Source organism: Anser cygnoides, chromosome 21 (genome assembly GCF_040182565.1).
Source record: "Anser cygnoides isolate HZ-2024a breed goose chromosome 21, Taihu_goose_T2T_genome, whole genome shotgun sequence".
In the NCBI taxonomy this organism is placed as follows: domain Eukaryota; kingdom Metazoa; phylum Chordata; class Aves; order Anseriformes; family Anatidae; genus Anser; species Anser cygnoides.
The window spans coordinates 4,099,002-4,126,106 of record NC_089893.1 but is presented as its reverse complement, the minus strand read 5'-3'; the positions used below and the strand labels follow the sequence as shown (position 1 = coordinate 4,126,106).

The 27,105-nt window shown below is 52.9% G+C and overlaps 3 protein-coding genes across 9 annotated transcripts in view; all 3 read left to right on the top strand.

Moving 5' to 3' along the window:
- The first annotated feature begins 1,205 nt into the window (after window positions 1–1,205).
- HSPB2 (heat shock protein family B (small) member 2) lies at window positions 1,206–3,331 on the top strand. Its single transcript, XM_013187248.3, has 2 exons — window positions 1,206–1,406; window positions 2,419–3,331. Exons 1-2 carry the CDS (start codon window positions 1,313–1,315, stop codon window positions 2,868–2,870), a joined length of 546 nt encoding a protein of 181 aa, XP_013042702.2. The 5' UTR covers window positions 1,206–1,312; the 3' UTR covers window positions 2,871–3,331.
- Window positions 3,332–5,840: 2,509 nt separating this feature from the next.
- C21H11orf52 (chromosome 21 C11orf52 homolog) lies at window positions 5,841–12,577 on the top strand. Of its 2 annotated transcripts, XM_048063249.2 has the most exons (4): window positions 5,970–6,113; window positions 9,772–9,812; window positions 10,596–10,642; window positions 10,974–12,577. In XM_048063249.2, exons 1-4 carry the CDS (start codon window positions 6,082–6,084, stop codon window positions 11,208–11,210), a joined length of 357 nt encoding a protein of 118 aa, XP_047919206.1. In that variant the 5' UTR covers window positions 5,970–6,081; the 3' UTR covers window positions 11,211–12,577. The 2 variants fall into 2 exon arrangements, with proteins under 2 accessions (XP_066837200.1, XP_047919206.1); XM_066981099.1 differs by lacking the exon at window positions 9,772–9,812 and having other exon boundaries at window positions 5,841–6,113.
- Window positions 12,578–13,681: 1,104 nt separating this feature from the next.
- Window positions 13,682–27,105, top strand: part of DIXDC1 (DIX domain containing 1) — a 39,989-nt gene continuing 26,565 nt past the window's right edge. For 3 of the 6 annotated variants that reach the window (XR_007163148.2, XM_048063245.2, XM_013187173.3), the window contains exon 1: window positions 17,386–17,782. Coding sequence is in view for 3 of the 6 variants with exons in the window: in XM_048063245.2 (XP_047919202.1) it covers window positions 17,723–17,782 (60 nt within the window). In the remaining 3 variants the exon portion in view is untranslated. Of the gene's footprint in view, window positions 14,003–14,663; window positions 14,780–15,135; window positions 15,358–17,385; window positions 17,783–25,320; window positions 25,477–27,105 lie in introns of those variants that run through there. The other 3 variants (XM_013187174.3, XM_013187177.3, XM_066981084.1) reach the window with 3 other exon arrangements.

The following is a 27,105-nucleotide window of genomic DNA, read 5'->3' as shown; positions in this document are numbered from 1 at the left end:
TGTCTGGGAAGAGCTCTGCCTCTCCCTGAGGCAAAGGGAGCCCCAGGCCCGGCTGAGTGGGAGGGCAGGATGGGCCCCGGGAGGTCTTGGCCGAGATGCCCCTGAGAGCGGCTCCGCAGCCCAGCCAGCATCGCTGCCCTAGCACCCGCGGGGGTGTGCGAGTGAAGGGTGATCTCCGCATCGCATCAGCCCGACACCTCTCCTCCTTTGCCCACTACAGAAACCACTTTGCTGGAGAGAGCAGAAGAGCCCAGCGCTCTGGGAGCGGAGATAAAGCGGGCACAGCAGCGGCCCCATGGATCTGCACGGCTGCGTGCCCTCTGCGGGATGCAAACCGCCTCCGCCTGCGCCCCTGCAGCAAGCTCATTTCTTAAAATTAATGCTCCTAATATGCCTTAATTCACACGTTTACTTTGGTTCCGGCTTTGCCATTGAACCTAAATCATGAGACTGGGTTCAGCCTAGCAGCTGTCCTTAAGGGACAAGAACGTGTCTCCCTCTGAGAGCTTGCAGCTCAAATGCAAGCTTTTTGCATCGAGATTGCTGGCCCAAGGGCACGCCATGCTTACTGCCAGCACCACCAAAAGGGGCTGACCCTCCTCCTCTCAGCTTGCCTGCAAGAACAGGGAGCAGAATTCGCTCCGTGCAACAGCCCAGCCATAAATACCTTCTCCAATTCATCAGCAGCAGTGCACCTGCTCTCGTACTGCAGGGACATGGGCTCACGGAAATCTCTGGTTTCAGGGTACGAGGAGCTTAACTGGGCACCAACCCCCCCAGTTCAACAACGTGGACCTAGGCCAGCTTTCGGATGCCTGCTTAAGTCATGTCTCCAGCACAGGCGTCCCTCTGGGTCCCACCACACGGTGCTGAAGCCCTGGCCGGGGGACAGCCAGCTCGCAGCAGCACCGTTCGGGATGTGGGGTGATGACGGTGACTTTGCATGACCCGACTGAGCACCAGCCGCCACGAACCACTGCCCTGTCCCCGCGGGGTGCCTCAGGGGTGTCAGGGCCAGCGTTTGGGGCTCTGAACCTGCCCCCTGTGCCCTGCTCGAGGAGGGGATCTCAGGGGAAGGGGTGCAGGATCCTCCCCACGGACAGGCAGAGCCTGCGCTGCCCGCAGGAATGCAGCGAGGAGCTTCCCTCGTCACCCTGGCGAGGCGACCCGGGGCCTGCGCGCGGGGCTATTTTGGTCCGTCTTTTTATCACACACTCCTCCCTGCGGAATTCACCCAACTAAAACCTTGCAATCTGCAGCCTTCACTCTCAGAGGCGGCGAGCGCGCGGACGGTCCCCTTCCCCGGCACGCCATGGCTGCACGGACCGTGCCCCACGCCTACCCCATGAGTTCCGAGTATGAGTTCGCCAACCCCAGCAAGATCTACGACCAGAACTTCGGAGAAGGTAAGGAGGGAGGTGGGGCCCCCCGGCACCTTTCTGTCCTCTGCTGGAGGAGGCTGCTGGAGTCTCTCTGGGGAGGCTGAGCTCCAGAGCGGGGCTCCTGGAGCCAAGGAAGCTTGAGCATGGGAACCCAGGTAAAATCAGGGAGCAGTACCCAGGGTGTTTCTCTTTAGGTCCATCCCCTCCATCCATGCCCAGTGCTGTCTCCCCTGTCCCTCCCTCATGCCCCCAGTGGTCTGTCACTCGTGCACACGTTGTGCCAGTGCAGAGCAAAACGCTCCTCCGCAGCCTGGCTACGGGTCAGGCTTTCCTCCAGCAGCCCCCCACACCTCCTGCCCCACGCACACGCCATGCACACCCAGAAGAGGCTGTGCAGGACACGTCCCTGCGCTCGCCTTCAGGCTGAGCAGGGGGCCCTGGCCACGGGAGAGGTGGGCAGGCAGCGCTCCCACCCCTGCCCGCGGCAGGAGGGGTGAAAGTTTAGAAAGCTGCTCGTGCAAAGAGAGGGGGAGATTTTGTAGCCGGGGGCAGCGGAGAAAAGCTGAGCTGGGGTGTTGAGCACAAAGCCCAGCAGCGGCTGGCGGAGAGGAAGGAATGTGGGCAGCAGCAGAACCATTCAGCGCCTGCACAACAGCGTGAAAAGGCAAAAAGCTCCAAGGAAAGCCCCCCGGACAATGGCACACAAAAGGCCTTTTAGTTCTTCAAGGGCAGTTTCTTCACCATCAGCACTTTGCCTGCCAAGCCCTGGCCGTGGGCTTTGCACTGCCAAGCGCCCAGTGCACCCACCAGTCCCTCCCAGCGCACCCAGCAGGCACTCGTGGTGTGCGAGCGAGTAGCACCGAGCGTGGTTTTGGAGGCACAAGGGCAGGAGCCACCAGAGACTCCGTCCCCATCACGTAGACGATGTGGTGGCAAAGCCAAGGTGTTCGCTAGGTCCCAGCCTCCTCCTGTCCCCCTGCCAAGCTTCCTTCTCCAGCCCCTTGCCCGGGAAACCCTCACCGGGTCTCATTTTCAGGTGTGTCCCCATGTGAGATTCTAGCCCCTGCCCTGTACCACGGCTACTACATCAGGCCCCGCATCAACAAGCAGCTGGACCGAGGCACGTCCGAGGTCAGCCTCAACGAGCACAAGTTCCAGGTGTTCCTGGACGTCTGCCACTTCCTCCCCAGCGAGCTCACCGTCCGCACCGTGGACAACCTGCTGGAGGTGATGGGGCAGCACCCGCAGAAGGCTGACCGCCACGGCTTCATCTCCCGAGAGTTCACCAGGACCTACATCCTCCCGCTGGACGTCGACCCCTTGCTGGTGAGGGCCACCTTGTCCCACGACGGCATCCTAAGCATTGTGGCTCCCCGGACGGGGAAGGAGGTGAAGGCCAGGGTCAACGAGGTGAAGATAACCCACCAGGAGCAGCCAGTGGGGAAAGAAGAACAGTCTGAGGAGGGAAAAGGGAAGGAAGAGTCCTAAAGGCCCCAAAGCTGGGCTTGAGTGGGGGGGTTAGGGGGGGACAGGGTGGGGAGTCACAGTGCCAGACCCCGATTTCTCACCACCAGCGCCCAGCAGGGCTGGGAGGCAGCCGTGCAAACGCCAGACTTCTGCTTCTTACGGCTGATGGTTGGAAAAAGGGGCTTGGAATTGAAAAAAAAAAAAAAGGGAACCGAAGTGTTTGTGTGAGGGACTGTAATGCAAGTTTTCTCCTGGGCCAAGCGCCCGCCGAGCACCATGCCCTTCCCTCACCCCGCGTGGGAAGGGCGACTCTCACCCAGCGCCGGCCCAGAAGCTGCTCCTGCCCCAGGGAAGGAACGAGCCCAGCGCCTCGATTCGGAGCCGGCGGCTGACCTGTGTGCAGACACAGGGCTCTCGGTGGTCTGTAAAAGCGCCTGCAGCTCTCGGGAGGAAGGAGAAATAAATCTGCCTCCGGCCTGCTGTCGTTCGCCCTGGGTTTGCATTGCTTCTGGCCACGCCGTGCAGCGTGGGCTTGTGGAGGCTCACGGTGAGAGTCCAGAGCTGGAGCTGGAGTCAGCCCGAGTAAATAATCACCAAGCCATGGCCCTGCCTCAGACCACTCGTTTATGGGACGCGAGGCTTGTTCACACGCAGACCACTCAGCTCTTGTGAGGGGAGCAAACCCCAAAATGCCGAAGGGAAGGGCTCTGCTCAGGTCCCAAACGCCTTGCTGGCATCGCAGCACCCGCTGTGGAGCCACAGAGGGGAGAATTCTGCCCCTTTTGCAGACACGGTGATGCTACCGGCTACACGAGAAACCTATCCACGGCCGTGTGATGCTGGGCCAGGGATCGGGTGTGCTGCTACCGGCAGCAGCTGCTGCCTCGGCTGGCCCCAGGGCTCAGCAGGCGCCAGGCACAATCCTCGTCAGTGCCAATTAAAGCAGCCAAATTGCTGTGTCACTGGCCAAATATGGGGGTCCCTGGCAGGGCTCCGTGCAGCCCTCCCATAGGAGACAGAAAAGCTCCAGGGACCCATGGCCGGAGCCTCCTCCTGCCGGGATGTGGCTGTGGGTTTCTGCACGCTGCCTCCCTGCACGGACAGCACCAGAAAGGCCATGCTCAGGCTGCTCCTTCGCCCAGCAACCTCCGTGCTGCTGCTTTCTGCTCCTCGGGGCCCCTGCCAGCAGTGAGGCTCAGAGGGAAGCGGAGAGCTGCCCCGCTTGCCAGCACCATGGGAGCGAGCAGGAGGGCGACTGAGCATCCATCCTGCCCGGTGCACATCACCCACACCCGTGGTACGTGCCGCTGAGGGATGCCCTTACTCCGTAGGACCAGATAAGCTGCTGCCAGAGAGCATTTCAGTTGCTGCCAAAATAAAAATCTTTACAAGAGGCTTTGTGTAGGTTATTGGTAATAATTGCAGAGACAACCCTCTGCTAGTGGCCGTCAGTCACCTGAAGTGGCCGCTTGTAAGGGCAGGAACTTCCCAGCCCTCGAGAAGCGACCGCTCTGCGTGCAACCCCCCTGCTCCTGGGCGCACGCAGCACCAGCCTCCAGCACCGCACACACCGCATCCCACTCGCAGCAGCACCCACCCGGGTCCCCAAAAACAGCCACGGGGCCTGGGCTGGGGCTACCAGGGAGCGGATCCTAAGGCAGAAGTGGCCAGATGAGTTCAGAGCTCTCCCATCTTCATTTTTTGGAGATGATGCCAGCTCGCTGTGTGCTGTACCACTCCCATCACAGTGTGCTCCCAGTCCCCCGCTGCCTGCAGTACCCTGACACTGCTGCAGTGCAAACACCCAGCATTAGCAGCCGCTACGCTGCTCTCTTCCCCCTCTGGCTTTTATTAGCCCTGCCTTTGCTCTCCACCAAGTTCATTCTCCTTCGCTGGGCGCTCGCAGGCTCGTCCTGTGCCAATTGCACAGCTCGCCACCCAGACGACGTCTCCAGGCACACGAAGACGGCTGCCCCGGGCGGCGCGGGGCTGGCACTGCCTGGTGGCGGCCGGGGGCTGCTCCCCACCCCTGCGCACGCCGGAGCCCGGTGGGTTTGCTGGGCGCTGGAGGCCAGGGCTGCCTCCCAGCCCCGCAGACAGGGGCTGCGGAGGGAATGCAGAACGGCAGCCAAGTGCTCTCCAGCCCTGCCAATGTTTTCGATGCCTTTCTGTTTCGCCGGTGGAGCTCAAACCAGCAGCTCCAGCGCTTGTGTCAGGGGCTGCTGGGAACAGGCTCGCAGCCTTTTTATTTTCTTTCTCCACAAAGCAACAAAGCCCAAGTTATCCCAGAAATCAAAACAGGCGCGGGCTCACTAAATCAACAGGGTCTGTGGCAAACCCAGAGACACGCAGTCGGCACTTTCCCAGGGGGACGCAGGCTCCTGAGACCACCCGGCCTTTGCAGGAGCCCGAGGACAGGGTCCTGTTGGGACAGGACCGAATCCCGACTCGGCCAGACCCTCAATCCTCCCTGGGGTGCTGGGGGTGCTGGGTGACCCCAGAGCATTTCAGTGCCAGAGCCAGGCTGTGCAGCTCACCCAGGACTCATCCGAGAGCAGCAGCGCCCCGTGGTCCGTGCACAGCAGAACCCTTCTCCTCCTGCCGCTCCCGGACAGCCCCAGGCTTTGCCCTGCGCTCGGGCACCCGACAAACGGTGCCGTGAGCCTGGCCGAGGGCAGGGGCACAGCCCGAGCGGGGGGCTAGGGCTGGCTCCCCGGCCAGAAGGGTGAATTAAAGCTCAGCCACCTGTGAGGCCAGCGCAGAGCCGCCAAACCTTGCCTGTGGAGCTCACGGGCTCTGCCCCAGGGTGCCACCAACACGGCGCCTTCAGCATTTAGCATCAGCTCAACGACCAGCTCCTGGGGGCACGGCCCGGGGGCGCAGGCCGGAGGGATCTCCCCGGGGGTACAGAGGATGGGTGAAAGGCACGGGGGTGAGCCCGGGGGCTGCGCTGCACACCCTTAACGCCGCGAGCTGGGCTTCTTACGCACTCACAAGCCCGAAGCTTCCCCTCGGACAGCTTTGTAAGGCCGGGGAACGGGCAGGATCCGGCCCGGGACCGCAGCCGGGAGCCCGGAGCCCCCCGGTAGATGGCACGCACGGCCCCGGCGCGGCGCTGGCGAGAAACCCGAGCCGGGCAGACACTCCCCGGGAGCTGCCGGGGGCCGGGAAGCAGGAAACACGGGCTGTGCCCGGCCACAAGCCGCTCCTGCCGCGCGGAGGAGGCAGCGACATGGGCAACCGCTGCAGCCGCGGCCGCCCGCGGTGAGTGGGGGAGGCGGCGGGCAGGGGGTGGGCATCTCCCCCCATACCGCCACCCCGACAAGTTTTTGGTGCTTTTTTTTTTGGGGGGGGGGGGGTTCCTCAGCCCGGCTTCCCCCTGCTCGGGGCTGAGAAGAGCCGAGGGACCAGCAATGGGATCCCCCCCAAAAGCAAACCAAGCGCCGGGAGGGGCGCCCTGAGGGCCGGGCACCCGTCGGGGACCCCCTGTCCGCCGCCGTCCCCGCTTGGGGAGCCCTGGCAGCTCCCCCTGGGGCTGTGGGTCCGTGTCCCCGGGGGGACACAGCCCTTTAATTCTCCCCCCCCCCCCCGGCCCACTCCTGCTTGATGAAACAGGGCGGAGGGGGGAGCGCCCTGCACCGGGGGGGTGCGAGGGGGGAGCGGCGGCTGGCGGCCGAAGCCCGGAGCACATTCCCTGCCTCCAGCGCCGGCTTCGCTGAAGTGTCCGAAAATCGCCGGCGCTTTTTAATAATTAAAAGCGGCACAGCATCACCTAGCGGCTGCAGCAGAGGAAGGGGGGGGGGGTCAGGGAGTTTGGGATTCGGGGCTCCAAGCGCAGGCGGGAGGCCGGTGGGTGACGTCTCGCCCACCAGAAGCCCCTCTTCCTCCATCCTCTGCCCCTGTGCCCGGGGGAAATGAGGCACCCGGGGCATCTGCTGGGGCACGGCTGGGGGCGGTGAGAGCCGCGGGCGCGCGTCGTGGGGCGCTGCCGGGTCCAAGCGGTGCCAGGCCCTGTGCAAACACCGCTGCTCCCGAAGGAGGCACAGACCCGGACCTGGAGGTCACTTGCCCAGGCAGGGCCGAGCAGGAGAGAGGCTTTGTGCTCCGGCTGGGGAGCAGCGATGGCTCCTGCCGGCTCCTCTGGGGCAACGTCAAGTTCTGCTGTCCCAAGGGACCAGGGCTGCTGTGTCCTGCGTGATTTTATTCCCAGGGGCTGCGTGGAAAGCAAGAAGAAGAAACACCATGGTGTTTCTGCTGGCGGCAGCAGGGGACAGGGCTCTGGCCAAAGAGCCTTTTGCCCCCAGCACCCCTGTGGGACTCGGGTGCTACCACCTGCCTTAGGGGCTGTGTGGGGCCCTAAAAAAGCAGAGCTCTCTCCCCAGGAGCAGCTGTCCCTGCCCTGCACGGGGAAACGCCTGGGGGAAGGTGAATGGGGATGTGCTGTTGGTAACATGGGCTGTGGGACACCTACAGAGGACTGCGACCAAGCACAGCGAAGCCCCTCTGCAGCAGCTTGCGTGATTCATGGCTGCACCTTGGTGACAGAGGGGAAAAAAATGCCACTTAATTTTAGTTCAGGTGTTTCCAGGCGTCAGAACCGCTTGTATTTTCGGATATTTGCTCAGCACCACAGCTGCGTCAGCAAAGAGCTGGGCTTCCTAAAGAAAGCTGAGACTTACAAAAGGGCTCAGGGGAGGCAGGCACCCGCCTGCTGGATGGAAGATCCTTGTCATGATCACTGCCAAAGTGTGGGCCTTAAGGGGGGCAAACGGCAAGAGACCGAGGAGGTTCCTGAAATCTTCAGAGAAAAGCCATTACAGCAAACTTCTTCACAGGGGAAAGCTGCTGATGGAGGAAAGCGTGCCCACGGGTCCGGGTACCTGTGCAGTACAGCCCTGGGGAGGATCCTTACTTCACCCAGTGTGCGTGGGCAGCAAAGGATGTCGAGGTTTGGGAACCACAGTGAAACAGGCTTGTGTAGGGCAGAGATCAGGATGCTGCTGACACGGGGAAAGGAGAAGCAGTGTATCGCTGCACGCTGTCATGCAGAATACAGTCTAGCAGGCTGTGAGTTAGTTACAACACGTCTGACCTGGTTTTGAGAAGAGGAGGGGAGAGGTTTGCCCTGCTCTCGTTTCCCTTGCCACATCCTTTCTAATTACCGCAGATCTGAGGCAAGGAGATGCCATCTCCTGCCGGGCTGCGATTAGCCTGCAGACAGCCTCAGCATACCTCCAGCCTACACGCTGCCTGCTAAGGCCTCTCTGCAAAGAAAGACAACCCAAACAAGACAGAGCGGCTTGGAAAGCTGGTTCAGGAACTCACCTCCCAGGAAAGAGGCTAGGGACCCTGCCAATTTTACTTGAAATGGCATTATTTTAATTACAGTGCACAACCTGCCTGAATGCTGTGAGGAAGCCAAGGCTCGAGCACACAAGCCTTGCCAGGGAGGGCCCTGGAGACCCTGCGAGCTCACAGGGACAGTGGAGGGGGGGGAGCCGCAAGTGAGAACCCCCCCAGGACAAAGCTGCCTTGCTGGCAGCCCCCAGATTTTGTCTGCCAGGGACTGGAGGACTGGCAGGACACAGCAGAGGGACGAAAGGCAGCGTTGGATCCTTTTGTACAGGCACGGCCCCCCTGCCCCCCCCAGGGCTGCCTTTGACTTCCCAGCTCCAGCAGGCCTGGTTAATCATTGCCGGCTGTTTCGGAGGTTTCCAGGTTCTTGGCCATTATTTTCCTTTTCTCCTTTTGCCATTAGAGCACCAAAGCCGGTACCACACGCGCCCAGCCCTGCTCAGCCGCCTCCCCAAAATGCCTCTAAAAGCAGGCAGGGGCAGAGCTCTGCCTCAGGGCCTGCTTTGTGGCAGACGTGTCTGGCGAATGCGCACCCCGTGGGACACACGGCGCTCCTTGGTACCAGCTGGGAGCTCTCCAGCCCCATTCAGAGCATCGCCTGCCCGTTTTCAGCTGTGCCGCAGCCCACGGGGGGCTGGCACCTGCTCTCCTCCAGACATGCGAGTGTGCTGCAAGGATAACGTTCGCTTTGTGCTGCAGGGATAACATTTGCTTCGTGCATCTGGCACGGAATGTGACACGTCTCTGCTCGGCCAGGCGGACGGGCTGCCCGGCCAGCGCCAGCCCGCGGGAGCTCGGCTCCCGGCTCTGTTGTTGCAGCAGGAACGAATTTGGCTCCCGTCCGCACCGTGGCTTGGGCCGTAGCTGTGTTTGGCTTGTCGCTCTCTGGTCACACAGGTACAGACAAGATTAGGGTTTGGCTTGGCTTGTATAGAGAGCGCAGCTTGTTTGGTTTGGTAGTGTTTTAGGTGGAAAACTGCGAACAGGAAAAACACAGTCTGAAACATTAAATCAGCACGTGGGCTGTGCAGCTGTTCCTTGGGCACGGGGGCCAAAGCACAGGGCATGGGGTTATCAGAGCATCTGGCCCTAAGATAAATGTTTCGTGCTAGCCGAGATCACGCTCAGCACCCCACATCTTTGGTCACGGAGCTGTGGAAACGCAGTTGCAAAACCACAGTGGAATCTGTTCCCACTCACACTGATGCATGTGCATAGGGGACAACCAGACAGGGCAGGACGGCAAGGAGCCTTGTGGGTGTCTGTAGGGCAAGGCAGATCAGCCACAAAAGAAGGAAATGCAGCCCCACGTCTCTCCCTTGGACCTTCTCCCTGCAAAAGCCACTCAGGTTCAGAGGGTGCCTCATTCCACCAGCAGGGCTGGAGCCCACGGAGCTGTTCAGGGGGTCCTGGCAGCCCCAGACACCCCGGGGTGGTTGCAGCAGGCTGGGATCTCAGACCTTCCCCACGGCACCGATGCGGTACCCTGGGGCGGTGCATTTGGGTTTGCATGTTATGAGAGCAGAGGCTGGGGCTTCTCCGGGCTGACATCTCTCTCTGATTTCAGGAACTGTCTTTCGCTTTTTAAAAGGAAGAAGGAAAAGCAAGGTAAGGATTTGTGAAGATGCTCTACAGCGCAAGAACAGGGGGTGTAAATCAGCCCCTGGTTAGCTGGCGTTCATCAGCGCTGGCTGTGAGTGGATCCCTGAGGCTGAGACCCTCTCCCAAACTCTTCTGTACCTAACCTTTCCGAAGAGAAGAGGCAAGAGGCAAAATTTCATTAAAACTTACAGCGAGAGGGGTATGATATGCCATGGAGCTCGGCAAGGGGGAGGGAAAGGGCTTCAGCAGTATCTTTAAAATACCGGAGTCTCACATCGAAAAGCGTGTGAGTGCTCTCGAGTGGCAGCAAAGCAGAAGCTGCATCAAACACCCCTAAGAGCTGCAAACATCCGTCTGACATCAGTGCCCCAGGATAAAGGGGGGTCCTACGTAGCCCAGTAGTGTCCTGTGGCCTTTGGACCATGCTGGGCAAAATATGTTTGCAGGCAGCAGAGGAAATAACAAAGTTAAAACTGGATCTGACTTCTCCAAGGGCCTGACAAGGAAGCTCTCTGTGCTGTGTGCGTCCTCCTAGGTTCTGCCAAGAACATTGCGGTCCACAGCATGTTGTCATCCCAGGAAACCTTATTTTTTCCAAAGAAACAAGCCCAGGCTTTCTTCTCGGAGGCAGGCCTCAAAGACAGCGTTAGGGCTGAGGATGTCAGATGGGGTGGAAATTTGATTTGCATCCAGTGGAGAGAGCCCATGTGCCAGATGCTGCATTTCTGAATTCAGAGATGGAACAATAAACAGTTGTGTTAACCTGATCCGCTGGTGTTTCTTTTTCAGGAACTAATGTGAGACATGAGAGCCAACAGCACCAGCCTGGCAGGAAGGTAAACAGCTTCCCAGAGTTGTTTTGCTGACGGGATACCGACAGGACGGAGCTGACCATCACCTCCCGGCCTTGAGGGGTCAGGGAGATGTGGGGCAGTTATCCACAGCTGTGAAATGCCTCGTCTCATGTAGGCTGTGGGAATGATGTGGGAACAATTTTTTCCCCTAGAAGTGCAGTGGAAGCAGTAGGATGAAACCTGTCTCTCTGAGCAGGAGGTGTCAGAGGGCTGGGGGTGCTGGGGGCAGCGTGCAGGCGTCTCTGCCTGGCCCGGGGAAGGCAGGTGTAGCAGTAGCCCAGAGCTGACCATCTGGAGCTTTTTCTCCCCAAAGGCTCCAACATACGAAAATGTCCCGGAGTCTCCTGTCTACGCCACTGTGAGTAAACCCAAGAACATGAAGCAGGACGACAGCATTCATTACGCAGACATCCAGGTGTTCACCAAGGTCCGGGAGCGCTCTGCGGAGGAGGTGAAGAACTTACAGATGCAGAATGCCACAGAGTATGCCACCCTCAACTTCCCCCGGCCCAGGCTGAAATATGACAGTAAGAACGGGACCCTGGTTTAAAAAGCTTGGTGCCCCTCTCCTCGTTCAGCAGCAAAAGGATTTCACAGACTTAGAGATGCTGTAGACTCGAGCTAACCTCATGGACACGTCGAGTCTGCCTGCGAAGCAGAGAGGCTGTGTCTTCCACCTGCGTGTGCCTTCAGAGGACAGAGGCGTATTTATTCTCACACGAGGAACAGTTACCTGTCTGGTTCTGCTGGCAAAAAAAGCCACCTCTTCCCCTTGGAAAATCTGCGTTGCCTCTGAAGCTGGCAACCCATCTCCTCTCAGCCCTGCGAGAAGGCAGAGCTGCTGCTCGGCTGGTGATGGTTAAAACCACAGCCCGGAGCTGCCGGGAGGATGCTCCAAGTGCGGCTCTGCCGGTCGGATTTGGGAACACGGCAGAGAGGAGTCCATACTGGGACAAGGGAGATGTTGCCATGGGATTTTATGCTGATGTTAAGAAAATTCTGCACTGTGCAGAATGACATGGGGATGATATTGGGAGGAAATTGTATGGAAGTTTTAAGAGTACCTGCTGCAATGTTTTCCTCCAACACCAGCCACTGTACACTGCAATCATGCACTATGTGCATCCCTTTTCTCAAAAAGCAGTGTTTTACAGCCATGCACAGCACACTGAGACCAAGGCCAGAAATGCAGAATTAACGGAAGGGTACAGAACAATTTCACTGAAGGGCGGTACTGACAGGCATCCTTACCCCAAGGTGCACAGAAGTGAGCACTGAGCTCTTGGCTCAGACTGGCAATGAAAGAAAGCAAATTTGCAGGTTATCTGCAAGGCAGCCATTTAAAAACCACTGCCTATATTTAGGGCAGTTATCCGATCCTTAGAGTACAGTAGCTGTTTGCATGCCTGAGACACTAGGAATGAATCCTGGCCAACTTTAGAGAGGGCTTTGGACTTTTTCTCCACGTTTTCTTATTTTGTATTGTCAGCCTTAGTTATAAAACCCTGTAACGCAGAGCACATACCATGTGGTGTTTTCTGCTAAAGCTCCCAAATACACATTTGAGAATGTATTGGTTTAAAATAATGTCAGTAATGCAGTACAGCAGCCGTCCAAAAGGCTTCTGCCACTGCACTGAAATTGACAGTGGCACCATTGGCAGTTGCAGAGTGCTCCCAAGCAGTGTCCTCAGGCCCTAAATCAATGGTTGGCACGTTCTGTTCCTCACTAATGGTCTGCATAGCCAAATGCAGGTCGTGGAACAACCTGTTTATTGCCAGTGTTGAAAAATGGACTTCATTGTACACTTTATAAACATGCATCATTTTGCATATTATGGCTTAGCTAAATGTAAGAAAAACATGAAGGAGTTCCTGCTCGTTACAAAAAAAATAAAGCTGGTACGGGTAGCGTGTACTAATTTGGAAGTGTTTAAGGACCAATCCTACAATTTTTCCGCTCTTTTTGCTTGCACTATCCAGTGGTCCTCAGCAGGGCTATTATAAGGCCAGAGTAAGGTTTGCAGAAGGCCCTTTTTTAATAATGGAGACAGTTTTTCTGCCTGAATGTTTTTTTTGCCCCTGCTATTGAGCTGACCTCTGCAGGGGCTATTGTAAGGCCTGCAGCAGAAGACCCTTCACTTACAATGGGTGCAGTATTATGCTGTTTAAGCAGTGTCTCTTCTGAGTGCCAAGGACAAAAACCTGTAGGGAGGAGGACTGAATGGGCAGGGGTTTAGCTTCGGGGGGCACAGGACTGCCCGAGCGCTCGGTCCTGCTTAGCCCAGCCATCGGAGGGGCTCCCAGGACACAGCCCCGGGCCCGGCTGGTGCTGAGCAGCAGCTGGGGACCTCCTCGCGCTGAGCTGCTGGCACCAGAACTGGAAAGGCACACTGGCTTCACTGGTCCAAGCCCTCCGCAACGTAGGAAGAAATATATGTATGTATTTTTAATACACGTTATTAAATATAGACTGTAATTCACCAGAGGGGAGGTTTTCTGGAAGGTGCTGACTCCAACAGGTCATTTTTAAAGACGATTTGACTGAAACTGCCTGCTACTGCAGTGTCAAGCAGAGTGAAGGACCCTTTTTGTGGTACTGGAGCTTTCCAGTACCAGTACTGTGGTACTGACTTGTACCAGTGCAGCGCTGGGAAAAGCAGGGCCTTGAACCTCTAAAATGTGAAAATCACGAATTTTGGAGGAAGGATTTTTCTAAAAGCCGTGGTTTTGCACTGAATATTAACAGATTGCAGAGGCCTGCCCAGTGTTACCCAAGGTTGCCTGTGTAGGGGTTAAACGTGTGTTAAACGTATCAAGTGTTCCTCGGACATTTAAAGACTTGATTTTCGGCTAATTCGCACTTTATCCCCGCGCTGGGCCACGGCAGGGCGCTGCGGGGGCTGACAGGGGGCCTCGCCCCCATGGAAACGGCCTCGCCTTCGGGGGCCGAGCCCTCGGCCCGGCCCGCCCCGTTCCCGGCCCCGTTCCCGTCCCCATGGCAGCGGCGACGCGCGGGGGCCGGGCCCGCAGCCGGCCGGCCGCAGGCAGGGCCTCGGCTCCCGGTTCTCGCTGCCACCCCCGCCCCAGCCTTCCTCAGCCCCCGGGACCCTCCGTTCCCCGCAGCCCGGTGTCCCCGGGCCTGCCCCGCTCCTGCTCCAGCCCCCCCCCTCGGTTCTCCATCCTCGCTCCGGGCCCCCCTCGTCTCTCGCTGCCAGCACGGCGGACCCCACAAGCCTCAGCCCGCAGCAGGGGCAGCAGCGGGCCTCGGCTCCGCCAGCCTTCGTACCCCTGGCCTGCGGCCCTGGACACGCCAGAGACAGCAGCAGCCATCGACCTACAGGTTACACGCCCTTAAACCATCTTTAAATATTGCATTTCCCACTGCCGTTCCATTTCTTTCCCCGCGAGGGGTATTCCCAAGGAGTCCCACCATTTTCTATTCTATTAGCTCATCCAAATGCCCCCACCCTTCCTTTCACCAGACATTTCTCCAGAATCCTGAAAGAAGACAAAGCAAAAAAATACAGATCACCCCCAAATTCCCAAATATGAATGTCAATTTGTTGAATTGTTTCCTAAAGCTACTTACGAGTGTTTGCTGTCTGGGTCATTTAACACCAAATCAAATAATACGCTGACTATTTGACACCAAGGACCAGTACAACTTTGTGTGGCATATTTTAACTTCTGCTGAATTTGGATTCCCCTTGCACAAATGCGGAAGATAATTAGACCCTACGTGCACTATGAGCCAATGTAATCAGGAATCTTTTCTACATACATTTCATAGGAATTCTGCCTGCTTTACATGTGGAACAAAATATAAAAATGTATAACTTTCCCTAAGATAGTAGCCCTTAAATATATATATTTTTTTCAGGCAATGATAAAAGGGGGCAACTTTCCTCCTTTCTGTTGGTTATATTCAGGCATTGCAAGCCTGTTTTCCCTCTAAGAAAATTCTTTCCTTTGTTTTTAATATGTTTGCTTCTTCCCCTCAGGCTTCAAGGGGGAAGGAGTGCTGGTGCGTTCCTCGTGGCGCTGAGCTGTGGCACCCAGCATGGGAACGCTAGTGGATGCGGTGCCCCGTCACACGTCGCAGCCCGCTGCATCTTCCGTGAGTCCCCTGAAGTGTTTTTTGTGTCTGAGCATTGTTTGGGATGCTTAAGGGGAGGCTGGGAGGGAGCACTCAGTGGCACGAAGGCATTAGTTGTTTTAGGCAGATTCCCGCAGTCGTGGCTGCACGAGCTTTGTCTACAATCACCCTCACTCTTATTTCCCCGACTAAATTATTATTAGCAAGAGCTCAGCTGTGGCTGTTGATTTTTCTCTTCTTCTCAAGTGCTGATAAGGTAAATAATCAGTGAACGTTGATAAAGTGCTTTAAAATCCTTGCATGGAGGGCTTGAAGGAAGGCTCAGGTGTTTGTACAGGCGTTGCGCAGCCACACGACGGCTGCCACCTCACAGCAACAGGAAATGCAGCAGGAACTGGGCTGTGTCCTGCACCTTGCCCAGGATTCAGCAGGGGGAAAGCCCAGAGGTTGTGCTGAAACCAGCCAGGAGAGGGCAGCGCCACCAACCAAACTGCCAGCCGCCGCGTTTGGATTGAAGGTCACTCGCCGCAGGACGAGCAGGCGCCGAGATCCTTCTCGTTTCACTGCCTCCCTTTGCCTTCACCTTGGAATTATTTTCCGTGAGTGTTAAAAATCACTCTTGAAAGGAAGAACTATGAAGCCTTAGTATTTCTTCTTGCAAATACGACATTCAAAGGCATCCTTTGTGATGCTATACAACTGGAAGAAAAATATAATTCCTTCTACAAGAAGCTTGAAATTTAAGAGTGAAACACAAAGAGGGGAGAACTGGGGTTTAATTTTTAAAAGGTACTTTCAGCACACACAGACATACAAGATGCATTTATGTTACCACAATGAACAGAAAAGTGGCCCAGCACTCTCTACCACTCAGTCTAGCCATTAGAAATGGCCTAGTTTCTATTCTCTGAGGTCCATGATCAGTTAATTCTTTTTCTCAATCTATCAGCTTATGATGATTTAAGCAATATATTTTACAAATTAAATTGTATTTATACTTTGTATTTTTATGCTGTTTGAACAGATTATCTCTTTATTCTTATTTTTAATCCTGCAAATTTGGGTCATGTCTCCAGTATAAAGTCTGTGCCTCCCTATGGCTTAGCTCCCCTTCAAAGGACGAGTGTAAATATCTAGAGCTTGTAGGGATTGTGAGCATACAACATTTAATCCGCTATTAAATTCATAAAACAAATTCTAAAAACAATCAGAGAACACCTGACAGCCATCTGCCACCTCCTCTGTGCTTCCCGAGTACATGTGATTTCACTTTAGTACATCTGCAGCTTATTTATTTTTTGTTCCAGAAATCACAGGGGTAGAGGGAAGGGATGACCTCAGCACTCCTACCTGTAAACTTCTATGAATGTGTATTTACAATGAAGCATTGAAAAGACGGATAATAAATATATTTTTTTCTTTGAGATTATTAGATACGAATATCGTAAAGCTCACAGAAAAGGCTCTGAATGTTTTGTTGTGTTTTTCAAATGAGGTCACTTCCTTTTTGATAGGGAAACCACTCATTCAGTTTTTCTATGAAATTTTACTGAAATGGCAAAGGCCCAACCTACTTGTTTGCATTGTACAAAATAGGGATAGATATTTCCCGTCATCTAATTAATTGCATTTTGAGTAATTTTGAGTCTCAAATGCAAACTGGATTGAGGTACTAACCACCAGCATCGCCACCTTTCAAGATTTTTTGCAAAGCCTCATCATCATTTACCGTTTTGCTTAACAGCTGCGATATTGCAGTCAATGAAAAAAATCTCAGTCCCCACTGGATTATGAAAAGTAAGTAGGAAAGGCAAACAAGAATAAATAATTTAAAATTCAGGCTATGAGTGGGGGCTCACTCCTTTTTGAATGACTTGGGTTGGTTATAGAAGGAAATTAGCTGCTGCTTGTCTTTCTGTATTTTACCTGCATCTCTCCGTATCTGGCAGAAAACATTGGCGTGGTATAATTATGCAATTGCTTTTTCCTCTGGAACCCTCAATACTCAGGCAGGAAAACATGTTTGTTTTTAAATGTGTCTCTCACTTAGAAATGCTTGGCCATGATATTTTGAAACCTGAAGGCTCTGCCTGAATAGTGCTGAGCAGGACGTGCTGTGTTGCTCTGGGGGCTGGCAGAAGGTGGTTGCATCCATTCCGAGAGGTTTTCTGTGTTTTTTCAGGGGATTTCTTGCAAGATGAGATGAAGTTTGAGAGATTGCCTACAGATATCCGATCCTTTCTTTCTGGAATGAATGCGGTTATTGTTGATTTAGAGACTTTGCTGGGGATCGTATTTAATTCTAATTTGGAAGTTTTCTGTCTTATTTCTTCTCCGGACTCCATTGCCACAGCAGCTAGGGTAGAGCCCGGTGCTGTGCAAACGTTGCTAGCTGTCTGGTGGCCTGGTTTGCAGCTTCCTGCCTCTGCTGGGTTGCTGAAAACGCCGCTGTTTCTTCGGGGCTGCAGACCGATTGCCGACAGCTAAATCTGGCAGCTCGTACAGCCTTTCCCCTTGCTTTTCTAGCTGAGCAAGACATCTGCTATTTGCTGACTCTCTCCCTGCCCCCACGCCGGACAGGGCTCGCAGTGTTTGCTGGGTTTGAAAAATCTCTTTTTACGCAGCAGGTTTCGCGTGAGCACGGCTGCTTGGAAATAGGTTTCAGATGTTTCCCCAACTCAGCGCAGGGCCTGCATCGTGTAAGCCGAAGCGTTTCTATAGGAACTGTGTGACATCTCTCCCGCTGCTCCCCGGCAGCTCTCTCACGAGCATGCCCAGTGCAAGCCCCGACTTTGGCTCAACTCTCCGTGTGCAGTAACGGGCTGCACATATGGGACTGTGAATGCGGTTCCCGATGAGCTCCAACTCTTTGTCTTTGGGAGGAGGAGGAAGAGGTCGTGCCCGGAGCCCAAGGATCTGCCCCGTGTCCTCTGAGACCCTCGCCCGTCGGCGGGCTCGTGGAGAATGCTCGCCTGCTTGGCCAGGGGGAATTTGCTGGATATTCTGCAGGAGGGCTTCACGGAGGTAAATGCATGTCCCAGGTCTCGTGCAGACCTTCCCGGGGTAAGGCAGCGTGCTTTTGTGCAGCATCTCTTAAGGGCTGCTACGTGTCCCAGCGCTTTGTGGAGCGGAAAAGGAGAAAAATGAGCGAGATTTCGGGGCTGGGGAGGGGGCAGAGCTGTTTACTAACAGGAGGGAATAGGGGGCAGCTCAGCCGGGGGTCTGCAAAGCAGCAATAGTTTTGAAGAGTTTGTGGCTGGTTTACAGCTGGTGGTTTTAGCTTGGCGTTTTTATTTTCTTTGCAGAGCTTTTGCTTTTGTACCAGAAAATAATATAAATTGCAGCGAGTTATGGAGAATGGTTTATTTTATGTAACTGATTCCTTTCTTGAGTATATGAAGTCTGTATGTTTGAGGGCTGTTAGAAAGCCTGTAAATCTCCTAAGTGGGCACGCAGTTCTTGGGAGAGGCTGACAAAGAGCAGGATGTTTTTGTTTTTTTTTCCATCCTCTTCTGTAGGTTGTATTACTGGGGGACTAAAATTCGTCTTGGTCAAGAAAATACCATTTTTAAAGTGTTCTTTATTTGATTATTCTAGTGTCAGGGAGACAGATAAATCACAAGGAGTGAGAACTACCAAGAAATTCAAGAGATGGGAATCCTGTGACTACACGGGGAGGGCAGATTGCTGTCGGCTTCCTTCTTTAGGGTGCACAAGCAGTTAGTCCACAGAGAGTCCAACCAAACTCAGTGCTAAATGCCAGGTCTGCATTCATCAAGCAGACCGTGCTGGAGCACGACTGCCTGTCTGTAAACTGGGGAGGAAGGAACATTGTGGGGGCTTGTGCTGAAACCTAACAGTGAGTGCTGTTTCCTCTCTTACCTGGTGCCAGGGATGGTCTCTTGGTGGGTTTTATTCTTTCCTAGAGTACATATCCTGTTTTGTTTCTGTGCTTAGTGGTTCCTCATCCTTCCAAGGCCCAGACCCCACCTCACTGTTCTGCCCCCATGCTCCGTTCTCTGCAGAAACTGCACATCCCTCCTGGGCTTAACACCGCCAGCCAGCAAGGGGAAAACAGACCGGGCGTGAAACTTGAGCTCCACGCCAGCCACAGGTCTCCTCTGATTGCGCTGCCTGACCGTGTAAATACTCCATCCCCTCCTCCACAGAGTGTCTCAGTCTCGTTTTTAGCTAGCAAAGGTGTTATTTTAGCTCAAGTTGTTAAGCCTTACACTTCCTGTTCTCAAGGGCAGCAGATCCTTCCCTGGTCTAAGCTAATAGTAACCTGTATATTAATAATGGGAGTAAAGTACAATTTTACACACAATGCTAGCCCAGCTCAGACTGGTTTTACCCATAGGCTGCCCAGCTGAGGAAAGAAGTCCCTCTCCTACCATAAAAACCATATAAACTGACATTTACTCTCATGTCCAGACCTAATTTCACACAGTGAGGTATTGCAGGAATTGCCTCGCTAACTCGGTGCCTGTTCTTTTGATAGAGCACCCTTTCTGGCCGGGGGGCTCTTTGGGTGGCCAGCTACCTTGAAATAAAAGGACGTATTTTCCAAATCTGTGCATAAGAGATGAACATACACGAGCGAGTAAGTAACTAGCAAGCTCATACGTGTTTGTGCAGAGCTCAGCCCTGAACACGCTTAGGACCTAGAGGCTAAGTATAGTGCCAGTTTCTCCAGGGATATTGATTGCTTGTCTCTGTCTTGCACGTTCGGTCAATAATCCATGCCTGGAAAGTTCCCCAACAGCCAGGATGCGGCAGGCAAGTTTGATTTCTTTGCACTCTTCCCTCTCCATCCATCCTGCTGGTTAGGAGCCTGATTATCACACGAGCAGGGAAGGAGAATGCAGCATAGCTGTCCCTTCTGCAGCTAATGCCTGTTCTGCTTCACAGGTCACCTGTTAGGCTGATGCTTTCTCCGTGGTGAACATAATCACAGATTGCTAACGGGCCCCTGTAAAGTGCAAGTTCAGGGCAGTGTATTTCCTTCCCTTTCAGAGTCCTTGTGCCAAAAACAGGTTGCAGAGTGTCATCTGCAGACGTCTAAAGAGAGATGAGTTCTGTTTAATATTGAAATGCAATGAACTCCCCTGAGGCGTCACACAGCTCCTGTCCCCCTCTCATTAACAGACTATCCTGCCTCAGAGGTGTTTCCCTGCTGTTTATAGAGACTTAACATTGCTCTGAGACAGCTAAATAATTCAATCCCACAGCTGGATGGTGTCATGGGAATGTATGGCTGCTAAAAGCTGCAGTTTATAATGAAAGGAAACCCCAGGAGGCAGGGTCTCCTCAGTGGTCACCGTGTCATTGCGGCCTCAGCTTGCTCTTGCTCATTGAGGAGACGCAGTTTGTTTGAGATACCTGCTCGCACTCCTGGCAGTTCATTAAGACAGATGGGGCACACAGAAACGTGTCAGAAACGGGCCTGACAGCTCCGAGATGTTAATGTGGCTGTATTTTAACAATTACCTGCCTTCTCTTTTTGAAGCTGGAAGGTCATTTCCTCTGGCGGATTTAGTCTGAAGCTGCTTGTGTGCCAGGAGTCGTTTGAAACGGGCATCTGTTCCCCCAGACTGCGCTGAGCACCAGGCCTGGGTCTGGCTCCCCAGAGGGTGAGATGGCAGTGAATTTTCGAGAGCCCAAGCAAGAGGTGATTTTGAACTCAGGGTTTCCCACCAGCAGCCAAGTGAAGTACAAGGTTGGCTCTGTCTACGTGGGAAATACCTGCACGTCTTGCTCCAGGAGGACCGCTAGTCGCCAGCAGTACGAGCGCAGGAAGCGGTGCGGTGCGAGCAGGGCTCTGTGCTCGCTCCCAGGTAGGCTGCACAGGGCCTGGCCGCTCGCTAAGCGGTGGGTTTGCAGCTGAGCAGCCCCTGCAGCGGGTATTTCCTGCGTTTCCTGCACATGCAGCCTCTCTCCTCGCCGTTCAGTTTACTTGAGGTGATTAGATAATGTCCTGCCTGTGAGACCGGAATCCTTGTTGTGAGAAGTGACCTGGGCTTTGCTGTGCTTTTCTGGTTGAAGTAATCTTCTGGCACTGTAGACTTGCTGCTGTCTTGTTCTGGTAGCCATTCTGTTCTCCGTGGTGTAACATGCATGATCGCTGTTAAAAATGTCTCTGCTACTGGGATCTTAGCAGTAGAAACTTGCACTCACCCTCTCCTTGCAATGAGTGCTATTTTTAGCTAATAGGATTCACTCTGAAGAGAGCTGTTTGGACTCCTGTCTCACTCGTCCAGGTTGTCTCCAACAGGACTACCAACAGGGGAAAGATTTTTATCACCATTAGGGCTTGAGCAGTTAGGGTTCGGTCCCTGCCTGAGGTTCACTGTGTGTCTAAGCTGGGTTGTGCTTTGGGTGTGCAGCAGTGGCTGTCCTCTGGCAGGGTGTATTACTGCGCATTTGCACGGTAACAGTCGAAGATTTATTGTTATCACTGTAGATCGTAGCATTTTACAGGGAACATAAAACTGAGTACAGCTGCTTTATAGAGCTGCTCTGGAAATGGAGACACACAGGAGAAGTGGGCTGCCGAATTCACATCGAGTCGTCGGCAGAGTGAGGAACGGAGTCGGTGTCCCGAAGGTGCCTTTAGTGCCCTTTATCCTCACCAGGCATCCTCACTGTGTGCCTCTTCCCCTTCTCTCCACATGAAAGGTTTCTGCCTGCAAAGAGCACCGCTCAGTCACGCTGCGTGCCCCGTCTCTTCACAAAGCTCCTTTCCCCTGTCTGTACGGGGCTGGTGACTGCACACAGCTAAATAAGGAACAATGCTCCTTTTTTTTTTTCCCTGAAGAATCGGGATGTCTCAGTGCAGCTTGTTTTGACAAACCTTAGACTTTATTTGGGTGTAGTGGAACCATTTGATAATTCAGGGTGAATCATGTGCTCCGTGGTACTGGCAGTTTACAGTGAAGGATCTCATGTGGCTCAGCTCTTTGCACGTCTGCCTGATTGGAAACACCGCTTAAACAGAAAATGGCCTCAAAACACCATATTGGGGAAAATAGAGAGGCACTAAAACATCCTGCAAAAGTGCCAGAAATGGTCCCTAAAGCGGCAACTTGGCTTTGAATGGCAGTGCCATGTTGAGGTGTGGGTGGCTGGTTGTTGATTAAGAGGAATGCATCCTAGACAGATTCAATTTACAAGGCTTCCCACCCGGTAGACGTCTGGAGTAGTTGCTGCCTGCAGTGCTGGTGAATTTGTTTAAATGAACGGATACCATCTTCAGGTTTCTGAACAGAAAAAGAGTGCTCGGAATGGCCACTGCGGGTGTGGACGGTACAGTGAGTAATCCCAGGATTTGTATAAACAGGAGATTGAAGTTAAAGGACGTAAAAAACAGATTAATTACAAGGAGAATGCTTGTGTGTGGTGTTATGGAAGTGACAGGCAAAATTACTGCTTGAAGAAATCTCACTCAGATGCCACTCACAAAAATACCCCCTAGCTGGCAGATGGGTCACCCAAGTGAGATCACTGCGTGACGGCAAGAACACGGCTTGGCAAAAGATCAATGGAAGGAAAAGGTTGCTTACATTACAAGGGAAAATGGAGTCATCAGGCGTTTGTTCTGCACAAATTAAATAACTCTTTGGTTCTACAGAGATAAAAAGCTGTCAGACATGCATTTCTCGCCGCTTGCCTGCCTAGGCTCAGTTTCCTGGGAGGAGACTCAAGGTGAGTTATTACTACCAGGTGCAACCAACTACGGAGCGTAACTGTCCTTCAGAGGTGAGCGGTGCTGCTGGCACCGGGAGCTCTTTAAAGAGATCTTCCATTTGCATCTACTAAGCTGTTTCCAAATGGATTCTAAAATGCAACGTTAGCTGAATAAAATACCAGTATATATAGGCACTCGTAAGAATGACTTCATCCTGTACTGAAAATCATGTTTCTGAAGTGGAGCACGACAGCTGTGTGGCTGTGCAGTAAGAAATACAGATCAAAACAGTATAAAGAATTAGGGTGTTAGAATGGAAATGGGCCTGGCTGTCTAACACCCAAGCTCTTCTTGTTAATGGGTAAAGGACAAGGAAAGGTCTGGAAAACTTCGCAGTCAAAAAATAATGTGTCCTGATGGATATCTGGGCTCTCTGGAAATTCTTGCTGTTGTTGGCACTTGGGCAACTCATGAAATACAGCTTCAGCTCAAAACTTCGCCGTTCACAGACCGTCAGTACTTGAGCTGGCATCTGAAAGCCTGCCAGTGAGCTTCTCTCCTAATAGCCCAGTCACTTATTCCCCTCCCAGGGTCAACAAGTGGTAGTTCAGTCAAGATGCCAAAGGCAGCTGTCATTTCAACCCAGCCGTACCGCCAGGCTTTGAGCAAAAACTCCTGCTTTCCTCCCTCTGGAGACGAAGACAGTGTTTTCTCAGTTCTGACATTCCGAATGAAGGGCAGAAGCAGTTCCTGTGCAAGATCAGTGTTCAGAGAGTGGGATTTAAAACTCCTTATATTTGTTCCAAACACGTAGGATGCCAGGAATATCTCTAAAGCATTTCTAAAGATGTGGCCAGAGGCTTCTATTTGCAGGCACTTGCTTTCTGAAGTGTTGAGCCCAACCTGAACAGCTGATGAATGGCAGTCAGAGGCACTGGTTTCAAAAATGTTGACTGGGCAAAGAGATCAGAGAGCAGAAGACTGGTCTTTGTGTTCTTGAGTCTGGCTCGAGAAACAGATGGCTGGTGCTTGAGGAAAATTCACTGACTTCACTGAACCAAAGAAATGGTTTTTGTTAAAACAAGGAAAATCCGACGGAGCGTGCCTAGAACATACCGGGGATTAAGGGCTTCATTGGGCTGCTCCTCCCAAACGTTTGTGCTGCTGAGTGTTTGAAAATGACCTTTGAAGTTTTATAGGAAGCGTGCTGGCTAGAATTTCAGCACGACTTCAGCATAATCTTTCTTTCTGGATCTCAGCAAATCTGTGAACAGCCCTTGTCCAGATGTTAGGATGTTGGAAACGTCCATGCCTTCACTCAGATGTGGGTGAAGGGTTAAGGAGCTCCTGGTCTTTTGCAGCTCACAAGCTGTCCTGTCTCCTGGTGTGCACCAGCCTGCATGGGTGCCTCTTTTTCCAAACTGTGTTGCCGTACTGAGGCGTCTTCTGTGCTCAAGACAGACTGTTCATAGAAGATTTGGAAAATGTGCATCGGGCCAAAAGTTATTTTGAAACATATTACATCTCCTGCTTTAAAGTGAGAGTTTTATGAAAGAGGAGTCCCGTTGGTACACACGGTCATTCTGGCATTACCCTGTCCATAACTGGGTGTGTTTCACCATTGGATTCATCATCTCAATACATTAAACAGCCTGAATCAAGCAGCAATTTTGAGGGGAAAAAAAAAAAGTCTTCTGCTGGCTTTCAGAGCAGAGAGAAACATCGTTTTCTTTGCTTGTAAGTTTTTATTATCTACTTCTACAAAGGCCTTCTCGAACCAAAGCTAAAAAAATCTTAAACTTGAGGGGCACTGGATGGCAAATTACAGGCCTCAATTAATTAAGATAATGTCAGAAAGCTTATAAATTATACAAGGCCTTAAAATCACATCCTGATGTAATTAGGCCACCCCTTGAGCTCTGTTGTTGCAGACTTTTGGTTCAGTGCCCTAAACAGACAGGACACTAAATGCCTTTCATGCTGGGACCAACCTCATAGCACGGGGTCTGTTACTGACCTCGTCAGAGTTGGTGTTTGGGCAGCGTCCACAGGGCATAAAGGAAGAGCAGAGTAAAGGTTAAGAGAAACTTGATTCTTCCAGGCAGAGTCCCTAAATCCAACAATAAGGATTGATTCAGATTCTTCAACTGTGTGCAGAAAAGGCGGCATGTCTATTCTAGAAGCAGAGTGTCTTGGGGGTCTTCTCTAACGTGATAGCAAGGGTGTCAGGCCCTTTGAAGGCATCTGTCCACTAAAGAATCATTTTGCCCAGGAAGAAGATTTGGACAACTTAAAAATGTGCAATCCCCTCATCTCAGAGGAGTTCATATTAATGAATTAACCTTATCCAGGGTCGTGTAGATGGCACTGAGAGCAAACGACAGAACAGCATACCACAGCATCACGATCTACCTATATTTCATGGCAGGCAGACCGGGCTCATTTGTGGTTGAGGGGAGAGAAACCTGAGCCCCAAACAGCAGGTGCTGAATCCCACCGGTTAAATGAGAATAGCAAGGACACTTAGAGCTGCCAGGAGGTTTGCCATGGAGCTGCTGCTTTTCTTCCACCTGTGGACCGCATTGCTTAATGACACTTCACTGTAGTTATCAGCCAGGGCTCGCAGCTTGTTTGAAGAAGGGCTGACGCTGGAAGGGCATTTTCCTCCTGAAGGCAGCATTGTCGCTGGCTGTCGATAGAAAGCACGGAGATGTCTGCTCCTGACCTCAGCAGCTCCTTTCCCATAAGCACAGTAGGGCTGAGGCACTTCTTCAGGGTAGGGGCTGGGTAAGTGATCTGAAGTGGAATCCTGCTCTGAGAAGTGTTTGCTGAAAGGCACTACAGCACTAACCTGTAATTTGCTAGCAGAAGTACCTGCGAGTTGTTCCGTTCCTTACAACTGGGGGCGACCTCTAGTACCTTGCTTTAAAATCTCTCCTGCCCTAAGAATTCCCCTAGGGCTTGCAGCGGCTCAGATGCGAGCAGTGATCTGCCTGGGAGCTGAAGCAATGCGGGCTCCGAGTTCCTTCAGGTAAGGAGTTGGTGAGGTGAGGAGCTGCTCTTCCAGCTGCATGGTACAGGCAAACCTGGCCTTTTTTTGGAGCACAAAGCTGTGTTAATATAAATAGGATTAAGCTTAACTCTGCCATAATCCTAATAACCTCTGCTCTGTATAGTAAATCTTAGACTAGGCTGATACGTTTTTCCTCTGAAAAGCCTGTTTTTGAAAGAAATATTGCTGTAGGGCCAGAGCTTAGTGTCTGCTCCGTTAAGTCCTGGATTTAGTTGAACAGAAGCTTAGTCCAAAATGCAGGGGAGTAGCAGAAAACTCCTGAGAGGTCAGTGGCTGAGGGAAGAATTATTCAGGGAAAGGTAAGGGACGAGCTAGGCAGAAAAATCATTTCCTCTCTGATTGCTTTTGGACGTAGCTGTCAGCCAGGCCTGAATATAACCTAGCAAGGGGAAGTTCTAGGGGTTGTTAAATCCTGTGCAGCGTGGAGCTTTGTAGGAAGCTGCATTCCACAGTCACAGCATCCCAGGAGTTGGTGTAATAGATCTGCAGGGCCTTTTCCCTCAACTAGAAAGGTAAAAGCTGAAGAGGAGCAGAAATAAGAACGTGAGCACCTGTTGGAGCAAGGCACCTGAGAAGCTCTGGGGGACTGGGTCCAGCCACAAAGGCTCACTCTGCATCCTTCACCTGGCCTGGGGCGTGCTCTGCTTGTCCTGCCTCTGGGATGAGCACCTCTTGCTGTTAATTACTCAGCACGCACAAAATATAACGGCCTGCTCTGTTGTCAGGAAGCAGTGTGAAAGCCTGGGTGGAGGAGCAGGGACCACAGTCTTGGAAAAAGAAAGGAGGAACGCTTTGAGGTGCATTGTCCGCCTCCTTCTTCATTTCCAGCCTTGTTTCTCTTCCCCCTGGGAGTCCACGACTGAGGAGCCCAGACCCGTGTGAGGCTGGATGGGGCACGTGTCGCTTGAGCTGCAGCGCCTGCAGCAGCGAGGAGCGGTGGAGCATCTGCTTTGGGCGTGAGCATCTGTGTGGGCAGCTGATGAGCGCAGCCTGGGGGGCATTTTGGGGAGGTGGAAGAGGCTGCGTAGGGCTGCTGTTCTCTTGGCACAACGGATCGTAGCAAATCTTGCTTTTGCTTATTATGTGCTGGAAGATAGCTGGAATACTTTCCCCAGTTGCTTTGCAGCAACCTAAGACTCTTGGTAAAGTCGTTAGCTTTTCTAGTTTTTGGACAGAAAATCAGGAAATGCTGCTCAGGCCAACTGTCTGAACTTACTCAGGAAAATCTTATGCGTTAGTGGAAAAAACAATTTACACCGCTAACAAAATGTAAGTCTACAGTATTATAGCAGCTACTGGTGTGAAATTCTCTCCTTTGTGACCGTGACATCCATATTCCATTGCCTCAAAATCCCCTTTTTAACAAGCGTTGTTTAAAGTGTAAATGCACTGGGCGTTAGGAGTGATTTTTTTTTTCCTTCTAATAATAACAATGTCGTTCTTATGCTTTTAAGAAACGGAGACTGAAAGATTGCCAGAATGATTTTTTTTTTTTTTATGAGTATGTGAAGAATGCTGAGAGAAGATAAAAAGAAAGCCAACTGCTTAGTGAGTGAGGTTTTTTTCCCTTTGAGTGAAAAAGGAGGT

Bases quoted from the DNA above. Each gene is read 5' to 3' on its own strand.
- HSPB2 (XM_013187248.3), top strand. From the start codon at position 1,313: ATGGCTGCACGGACCGTGCCCCACGCCTACCCCATGAGTTCCGAGTAT. The intron at 1,407-2,418 runs GTAAGGAGGGAG...TCTCATTTTCAG, and splicing joins CGACCAGAACTTCGGAGAAG to GTGTGTCCCCATGTGAGATT.
- C21H11orf52 (XM_066981099.1), top strand. From the start codon at position 5,939: ATGGCACGCACGGCCCCGGCGCGGCGCTGGCGAGAAACCCGAGCCGGG. The intron at 6,114-10,595 runs GTGAGTGGGGGA...TTTCTTTTTCAG, and splicing joins TGCAGCCGCGGCCGCCCGCG to GAACTAATGTGAGACATGAG. The intron at 10,643-10,973 runs GTAAACAGCTTC...TTCTCCCCAAAG, and splicing joins AGCACCAGCCTGGCAGGAAG to GCTCCAACATACGAAAATGT.